At 30.7% G+C, this 10,138-nt stretch overlaps 1 protein-coding gene and 1 pseudogene across 2 annotated transcripts, besides 1 other annotated feature; one reads left to right on the top strand and one right to left on the bottom strand.

Moving 5' to 3' along the window:
- Positions 1–1,193: 1,193 nt before the first annotated feature.
- On the bottom strand, positions 1,194–3,004 carry NCS54_01097900 (Hypothetical protein; the record flags this gene model as incomplete). The annotated part of the gene is made up of 3 exons (XM_053156266.1): positions 1,194–1,348; positions 1,409–2,053; positions 2,107–3,004. 3 exons carry the CDS (start codon positions 3,002–3,004, stop codon positions 1,194–1,196), a joined length of 1,698 nt encoding a protein of 565 aa, XP_053012241.1.
- A 764-nt stretch (positions 3,005–3,768) lies between these two features.
- On the top strand, positions 3,769–4,460 carry NCS54_01097800 (annotated as a pseudogene). Its single transcript has 3 exons — positions 3,769–3,907; positions 3,979–4,038; positions 4,096–4,460.
- Positions 3,769–4,460: a sequence feature.
- Positions 4,461–10,138: the final 5,678 nt, after the last annotated feature.

The following is a 10,138-nucleotide window of genomic DNA, read 5'->3' as shown; positions in this document are numbered from 1 at the left end:
TAAATACCTTTCTAAGCTTATATTAATTATTATATTTATAATTATATATATAAAAAAGCTAATTTTATGAAAATTATAAATATTATTTAATTACATATTATATTTAATAAGTATATTTAATATAAGGTTAAATTAGTTAAAAATAATAATAAGATTTATAAATGTAATTTTTTAATAATTATATTTATAAAAAAAATATATCCTAAGCTTTAAGTATTACGTAATAAAATCTAAAGCCTAATATATATGAATAAGTAATATATTATAATTAATAAGTAATTAATTAGTTATTTCCTTAATATTATAAAGCTAAGATAGAAATCTTTATAAATTTAAATTAAAAATAAATAAAAATTTATTCCTTTAAATTACATAGCTAATATAATTTCTAGATAATATTATATTAAGATTAAATACTTTTTTATTAGTAACATAGCTAATATTTAGAGACTATATAGGTCTTTATAGCGTATTAAATACTTAGCTTTAAGTTATTTTAAAGGGCTTAAAGGATAAGAAGGGTATTAGCTTTAATAGTAATAATAAATATCTTAGGTTATTCGGAATTAATTAATCAAGTAAAAAATATGGTATTAAAGGGAAAAGTATAATACTTATTTAACTATAATGCTTACTTATTATATATGTTATAATATTATAATTCACCTTAATTTTATAATAATTATAAGACTTAATTATTATAGATTTGATTATAAATAACTCTTATTAAAGGAATTAGCTATATTAAATTTTTATATTATTATTTTTATTATTATAAATAGATTTATAAAAACTTTTTATTTTATATCTTATAAAAAATTAATAATAGCTAAAAAATATATTTATTTATTTTATTTTTATATAACTGAGGTATATAATATCTTACCTCACTCTCTATGCTGTTTATATCTGTCTTCCCCTACCAGCTGCCAAGTTCCCAAACAAAACCTATCTTTTCTATTACCTACCCGAGGCAAGGCAAGTTCTACCCGGAACGCTTCCCGCAAAAGACCTTCTTGCGAGAGACTACGGTGGTAAATGAAGCATATTTCTCTAGGATTCGTGATATTTATAAATAGAAATCGAGATTGTTTCGTAAGGCGCTATATTCCATTCATTCAACGCTCTTGCTTCTCAAGAAACACAAATTTAAGAAACCCTCCATCAGAGCTCGCCATATCAGCGTCCCCCTATCATACACCCGAATCCTCCTGCTCAATCGCGTGCTCCTCCTCAAAGGTACTCCAGGCATCACAAACGTCTGAAACATAGGTCGAGTCAGAAATGTCAGGGATTTCACTCGCCCGCTCCACGAACTGCAGAGCAAACCCTTCAGAAGTGTGCCACCCTAAAATGTCATTTAGTAGAGTCTCAAAATGAGATTACCGGTTTGTCGGGGTCTTCTTACCGATGTGGCAGTGGCACAGCCACACACCAGGGTTGTCAGTCTCCCACGCCATGACAAGGTATCCCGCCGCCGGCAATACAGCCGTGTCACGACGAGGCGGGTTGGCAGTATTGAGAGTCACAGAGGACGAATAAGTGCCAGTCCCTTGCGCAAGGATGAAAAAGTCGTGGCCGTGGAGATGAATAGGGTGAGGAACCGGCAAAGTAGTCTCAATGACAAAGTAAACCCACTGGTTGGCCTCGCTTAGCTCAATGACGGCATCGTCAGTCTCGTACTCGGTTGACCCGTTGAGGACCTGCGCAAGCGTGGGATCCGACCATTCAACGAGCATGCTGGTGCTGTTGAGCATCCACTTGAACAGGCCGGCCGTGTTCCTGCCAACCGTGGCCGTATCCAGGTCACTCCAGTTGGCGTCGTCGACCGTCTTGGAGATGTACGGCACAATGTCCGTCTCGTCGTCGCAGCTATCGGTGTAGTCGTAGGCGGTTGTGGACGGCGTGCTGGGGCTGTCTCCGTAGTAGACGATGCCCTTGATGTTGTCGGTCGAATCGTTGTCGGAGCATGCGGCTTGCGGGATGGCTCTCATCCAGAAGTTATCGGCAACGTCGGCTTGGTCGGCAGTCACGATGATATCGTAGCGCTGGCCTGGGATAGAAAGTTAGCAAGAAGCGCGTTTCGGGGCGTGGTAGGCCACAAACCCATGGCTATATCCAAAACAGTCGTCTCGTACGGCTCAATAGGCACCAGATCAGCCGCAATGACCATCATGATGTGGTTGTCGATGGAGAACTTCCAGTGAGTGTCGACCGCCGCGTTTACCAACCTCATGCGGTAGGATGTGCCAGTTTTAAACGAGACATTGAAACGAGAGCCAGTCTGGGACGAGCTGCCGTCATCACCATAGACATTCGTTCCATTGATCAAGCCGTTGTCGAGGGTGGGTGGCCCGCTAGTCTGGGCAGAGGAGTACAATTCATCAACAGTCTGATGACCCCAGTCGTTCAAGAAAACCATTCCTAGGTCTTCATCATAATCGGCCGTAGCAGGACCGTTGACGATGATGCCACCGAAAATACCCTGCCAGGCTTGAAGCGCAAAGTGGGAGTGATACCAGCTCGACCCATACTGAGCAGCCTTCCAAGTGTAAGTTATCGTCTCCCCAACGGCTAGGGGACACTGGGTGATTGACGTGACACCGTCGTTTTGATTGGTGTAGTTCTGACGGATACCATGCCAGTGCATGCTGGTACCGTTAAGAGAGGTGCTGAGGGAGTTGGTGACATGCACCACAACAGTATCACCCCAGTCGGCGAATATCGTCGGCCCAGGAATGGAACCGTTGACTGCCATTGCTGAGCGAGAGACGCCATCAGGGGAAACAGTAACATCAGTCAACTCAAGCCAGTATTCCTTGGTAACTCCAGTGTCGACGGCCTCGGTGGTGTAGTCAGTGTCAATGGAGTAGTCACACCATTCTGACCTGGTGGATGCCGTATTCCCGCTGCAAGTAGCGCGAGGTTTAAGCTGGGAAGAAAAGCTGGCGGCCCAGACTTGCTGAATGGCAAAGCAGCTTGCGAAAAGAGACTGAAGAAGCATGATGTTAGAAAGGGGCAAACTAAGCGTGCCCGGAAGAAGTTCAATGATGTCTTGTGTATAAAGTAAAGAGAAAGAATGGTCTACAACTCATCTCTCCTATTCCTAGCCTCCGTCAGTGGATTTTAAATAACACGTTCTTCAATGGAAGACCTCCATAGTCCAGCATACGCGGATCCTACACTTCAGCTTTGACGGACTTCTCCCTCACCCCGTATCGCCAAATGCAACCTAGCCGCCACAGCCTCACGATGTCGTCGTCAGCATCCCTATGTAATCGCGTTTCACGGACTCTCCGTTCATCGGTATATAAACTATCGCCATCCGTCCTTGCCGCTCAGCCGCTCATCCACCCACATCCCGGGCCTTCTATATTGGGCTTACGTAGGGGGATTGACGAGTCATTGCGCATTGACTGAACCCTGAAAGATCCAATTCTCGGGAATCTAACGCTATATCGGTGCGGAGCCCCGGGTAAGGTTGTATCGTTTTAGGGATATGGGGTCCTTGGGATCATGAAACACTCCGGGCAAGCCCCTGCTGAAGAGGCTGATTTCGTTATGCATTACACCTGCAATCCCAAAATGACGCGTCCAACGAGGAGGCAGCGTTGGGGTCCATAATATCCTGAGAAATTTTACTTGGGTATCATGTCTATTATATCACTTGACCCTTCCCATCGGCTAGGTTGTGATATAGTGCAGTTCAACGAAAGCATACTGATATACAATCTGCCCATTCTAAGAATTCTTTTTTCTTTAAACTAGACCTTCGGAACTATGCGCTCCTACGAGTTCACTGCTGTCGCATTGTCAAGTTTCGTGACTTGGGCGTATGCAGCGGACAGCTTCTCTCTCTTTGCCTATGGAAGTGGCATCGGTGGCCTTCCTATGTTCTCTACGGGCGGTAAGAGACCCAATATTGGCTTCTCAACTCCAAGACATACTATCAAGAACAATAATTAACTTCCTCCCAAGGCGACGTCTTTGTCGGCAACTTTAGCAGCGTAGGCAACCCCGAGGCTGCGCCGGTCCTCTGTGAGTTTCCCCGTCTTATGATGTCAGCAAAAACTCATTTCACTAATAAAGAAGCAGTTACTACTGGAGACAACACTTGGTCCGGATCTCCTAACACGACTGGCTACGCCAGCGGCCAGAGTCCTACCTGGTCGAACCTCATTTTTGCCGTCCCCGGCCCTTCGTCGTCTTCCCACAACGTCACGCTGGTTAACAGAACAGCTGATACTGGCAACCTCGTCACGAGTTTCAGCTTCTACGGCTCCTTCGCCTTCGTTGACGAGGATGGTACGTTGGTGTCTCTCTGGTACGGTATGCCCTCTGGTGTCGACGGTGTATACTCGTTGGGTTGGAATGCTTCGAGCGATGATGCTTCATCGGATAATATCTTGATCACCTTAAAGAGAACGCCCCCTTCAAATCCTTCCAACAATGCCGTCTAGTCTCGGGATCAAGGTACGTGATGTTTCTTCCCTTAAGAGTAACACGAGTTACTAACATAGCCAGTGTCGGAATGGCTCTTGACGAATACAGGCCACATCTTTTCACTCCGTGACTGTGTTGAGCTTGACTTGGTGTTCCGATTCAAATACAGTGTCCGACTTGAACTAGAGTAAGGGAGAATCGTATACCAGGTATTCCCAAGGCTGGGACTGCCTACAGGGAATCCGGGAGTTTGTGTGCAGGGGTTAAGCGTCGGACTGTGGGCGGGAATCAGAGTCTGGTGGCTGAGAAACAATGTTTTCCTCCGATCTGTTTTTAGTTATTCTCTTGCGATGCAAACACGCGTTTCCGCGAGTATATATAGAGCTGTCTGTTGGGATGCATCAAGTTTGACTTCTCAAATATCAGTACTAGTCTAGGTGTAACTAACAGCTATTTCGCACCAGCCGAGCATCTTGAAGAGGATAATAAAGAGCCTTGTTCCTCGACAAAGGAAGTGGCTGAAGAGCCGTTTTAATATGCCACAGAGCACTCCACAATAGGGGCCGTGCTCAACCAATCAGAGGGGGCAGCCCCTACGTGCACCGCTGGCGGTACAAATAGAATCACGTGATAATCGCACCGCCGGCGATGCAAATAGAATCTATTATATAAGCCCGACTTTATATATATATATAAGTAAGAGATCTCCCTCCCCTATCTATTAAAATAATATCTATTAGTATAATTAAAGAGATTAAGAGATGTACTATATATATAGCTATTTAAAAAATAATATATTTTTAATTAGTAATATATTAGTTTATTTTAATTTATGGAGAAGGTTATAATATTTTCTTTAATATTACTTTATAATATAGCTATTAAGTAAATTACTTTAATATATCTAATATATAAAATAAGCTTTTCTCCCTTAAAAAAAGCTTTATTTCTTTATTAAATAATACTATAAAGATATATAATTAAAATTAATATTAATATTAAAACTTATAAGATTTTCTTATTTTTATTAATAATATATTAATATTAGCTAAGATTATATATTTAATAAATATAAATATCTTAATTATTGTATATATTATTATTAATATATATATTAAGTAAGTAAAATAAATAAGTAAATAAGATAAAAATCTTAATTTTTTTAATAAAAACTATATTAAAAAACTATAAATTATTTAATTAATTAAAACTACTTATTATATTTTTCTTTAAATATCTTACTTATTACTTAATAAGTCTTTATACTATAATTAAGCTTAATATACATATTATAATATTAAACTATTAGTTATATTAATTTTTTTAATTATTACTCTTTAATAATTTAATTATTATGTATATATTAATATTTCTTTAATTAATTAATTATTTTCTTTTTTATATAGTTATAACTCCTTTTTTCTTAAATTAGGTCTATTTTACCTTTTAGAATTAACCCAATATCTAATTTACTTATTAAAAGCCTTAGACCTTTACCCTTATAGAATCTATCTTATATATAATTACCTTTATTCCCTTTATAAGAGACTTTAATACTTTAAGAAATAATTCTAGAGAATTACTTTAATATATTTTAATTTATTTTTTAAGGTATTTAAATTAAAATTAGGCCTTAAGTATAATCTTTAAGGTCTTTAATACCTAAGAGGTTAATTAATTAAATATCTTTTTAATTAGTATTAATATTTCTAGCTATATATTAAGCTTTAAAAGTATATTTTTTAAATTAAAAGAAATATATTTACTTTAAATAATATTTTAATATTTCTTTTTATAATAATAACTTAAAATATAATATAAAAACCTAAAAAAGAATTACTTTTTAAAATGTATATTATAATATAATTAATAAAATATTTTTTTTTTAATTATAAGCCCTTTTAATTATATTAAAATATTAAGGGACTAAGATAAATAAGATAAATATAGTAATATATAAAGCTAAATAATTTTATTATTATTATAATATTTTTTAAATTTAATAAATTAATTACTTTTATAGCTATTAAAAATTAAGAAATAATAAAAATTAATTAATTAATTAGCTATATATTAATCTAAGTATCTAAGCTATATAAGATTAATTTTATACTTAATTTAATTATTTTATATTATGGTAATTATTTAATTACTTAAGAGATTATATTTTTAATATTAATAAATAAGGTAATATGAATTTATATTACTAATAAATAATTAGATTACTTAGCCTTTTATATTAATTCCTTAAATAATTATAATTTATTTTTAATTTTTAAGCTATATTAATTTTAGCTTTAAATACCTTTCTAAGCTTATAATAATTATTTTATTTATAAGTATACTTATAAAAATGCTAATTTTATTAAAATTATAAATACTATTTAATTAAATATTATATTTTATAATTATATTTATTATACGCTAAAATGAATTATATATACTAATTCGATTTGTATATTTAATTTTTTAATAATTATATTTTTTTAAAAAAATATATCTTAACCTTTAAGTATTACTTCATAAAATTTACAGCCTATTATATAATAATAAGTAATATATTATAATTAATAAGTACTTAATTGCTTATTTTTCTAATACTATAAAGCTAAGAGGGAAATCTTTATAAATCTAAGTTAAGAAAAAAATACTTAAGCATTTACTTCTCTAGATTTAAGAGCTAATATAACTAATTATAGGATAATATCGCATTAAGATTTAATACCTTATTAGTAGCAGTAAAGGTTTATATAAGTAATTTTATAGACTACTATAATATATTAGATAGTTAGCTTTAAGTTATTTTAAAGGGCCTAAAAGATAAGAAAGATATTTGCCTTATTATTAAATTATAATATACTAAGTAATTCAGAATTAATTAATTAAATAAAGAGAATATAGCTTAAGCAATTTTTATCCTACTTGCTTATTTATCTTACTTACTTATTATATATATTAGTACTTAATAATAAGAATAATACCTTAATAATTCTTATTTAAAAGCTTAGCTTTTATATTTATATTATTAATAGGTTTAATATATATTACTAAATAACCTTATTATATTTAATACTTTATATAGCTAGAATCTCTAAGCCCTTATAATAGCCTAAAATACTTAATATCCTCCTTAACGTACTCTTATTATTATACTATTATACTTATAGACATATTAAATTCAGCAAGAGCAGTATATTATATATTAGAATTAATAGCTTTAATAATAGTAATAAAAAGCTAACGTTGATATTAACCCCTATTAGAATATATATAACCTTTAGGCTAGAGATAAAATATATTAAAATTAACTTATAATAATCCTAGCTATAATTTAGCCCTTACTAGCTATAGGGATAATTACTTATTAGTTAACTCTTATAGCCTTAGAGAATATAGGGATTTATATCATTAATATTAATTAAAATAGGTATATTTAGTAGTATTAATAAAGAAAATAATAATCTTTTTAAGAATAATTATTTTATTACTTAGATATATAAAAGCTATTAGGCTGATTTTATATAATAATTTAATTTACTTATAGCCTTATTAAAATAAGTTATTAAATTATAAAAGATATCCTTAGGGATTAAATTCTTTTTTTTAAGTACTATATATTAATTATATCTCTTATTAATTTTTTAAATATTAATAAAAGAAGTTTTTATTTTTATAATAATTATCTTATAATATATAATTTCGTTTAGTAATATCTTACATATATTATATGTCTTATTACTAAACAAAGAGTTATTTTATTATTTTTTTAATATTATATTTACCCTTTTTAGCCTTAGCTTTATTTTAATTAAGATAATTTATTATTTTCTCCTTAGTTTAATCCTTAATATTATTTCCCTTTTCAAAGTACCTCCCTATTTACTTCTGGTTATAATATTAATTATATGTTATATTAAAGTAATATATAAGTAGTTTTATAGCCTTCTTATAGTATTAATAAGTCTTAATAGCTCCCTAAGGTAAGATAATATATTAAACCATTTAAATTGTTTAATATTATTAAAATATAATATAAGAGTTATTAACTTTTAATATAAGTATTATTATTATACTTATTAAAGTAAGAGTTATTAGCTTTGTTACTAAAGGAAATATTATAGCTACTAGGGAAGATATTATATTAGTTTTTATAAATATTTTTATAGATATTATTATAATACCTATAGTCTTAGATCTTAATAGGGATTATAAGTAAGTTATAAAATAAGTAAATATATATTTTATATATATAACTATAAAGGTTTAAGAAAAAGCTTATAATAAATACTTATAATATAAGAGGTATACTTTTGACCTTATATTATAGCTAAGCTAATAATACTTTAAATACTTTAATAATACCTTTATTTATATTACTTTCTTAATAGCTTTAAATATATAAGGCTCTTATAATATACTTCTTAGTAGTATTATTAAGCTAATTACTAAATAGTTCAATAGCTTATAAGGCTTTATTATAATTTATAGGTTTCTTAGGCACTTAAGATATTAATATACATAAAAATAATCTAATAAAAGGGACTTATATATTTTATTAAAGAAACATAATATACTATTTATAGCTAAAACTTAAAATATATTTTTCTTTAAGTAACTCTTAAAAAAGGGATTTTATATACTTTTTTATAAATTAAATAGTATATAAAATAATAAGGGCAATTAATTAATTAATAGTAATAAAGGTCCTTTCTAAGAAGAAAGCATAAAGCTTCCTTATTCCTAAATTAACCCTAAAGAAAATAATAATAGTTAAAGCTTAAAGGCCTCTAACTCCTTTTCTATGTATAAGAAATTGCCCAATGGCCTAAAACGGCTTAGTACCTATTTCCCTTAACTTAATATAAAGGATATTTTTTTAATATCTATTACTATTAGTCCTTAACCTTTTATAAAGTCTTATATAATACTTAATTATAGATATTATTATATAATGCCCTAAAGAGCTAAAAAGACATAATAATATACTATATAGCTTAATTTATTATAAGCTTAGTAAATTCATTTATTATAACTAGCTTAATATTCCTCTAGGCCTTAAAGAAATTAATTTATAAGGTTTTTAAATATATCTTAATAAGCCTATAAATACCCTTATATTATAATATAATATAATATTTAAAATACAGGTAATTATTAACCTATGTTTTAATAAATCTCCCTTTATAGAAATATAGCTAGGCTTTTATAATATAGCTAACTTTAGTAAGATAGCTAGGGATATAATAATATTAAAACTTCTTAAGCCTCTTATTATAAATATCCTTAGTTAGGCAGGCTATAATTTTATGCTAAGAGCTTTAAAATTCTTTTTATTTCTTTTTCCCTTAAAGGTTATTTTAGTCTTAAGAGATAGTAAGCTTATAATAAGTTAGAACTGCTTTATTAATATATTATAAGTATAATAATAAGATTAAGTAAGGGAAATATAGTATAATTATATATTTCCTTAAGAACAAACTAGGTATCTTAGCTTTACATTAGTAAAGAGATTAAGTATATTATATTTAAATAAAAGGGGATATTATATATACTAATATACTTAAAGGTATTAAGTATAGCTAAGTTATATTAATAGCTAAGATAGTAACTATATAAGAAAGTATAGTTAGCTATATAACATATACTAGATAGCTTACTAAGGTTATAATAAGCTAGATAACCCTACTTATAATAA

The sequence above is a fragment of the Fusarium falciforme genome, chromosome 9 (genome assembly GCF_026873545.1).
Source record: "Fusarium falciforme chromosome 9, complete sequence".
NCBI lineage: Eukaryota > Fungi > Ascomycota > Sordariomycetes > Hypocreales > Nectriaceae > Fusarium > Fusarium falciforme.
This window is presented reverse-complemented; position numbering and strand designations above follow the sequence as displayed.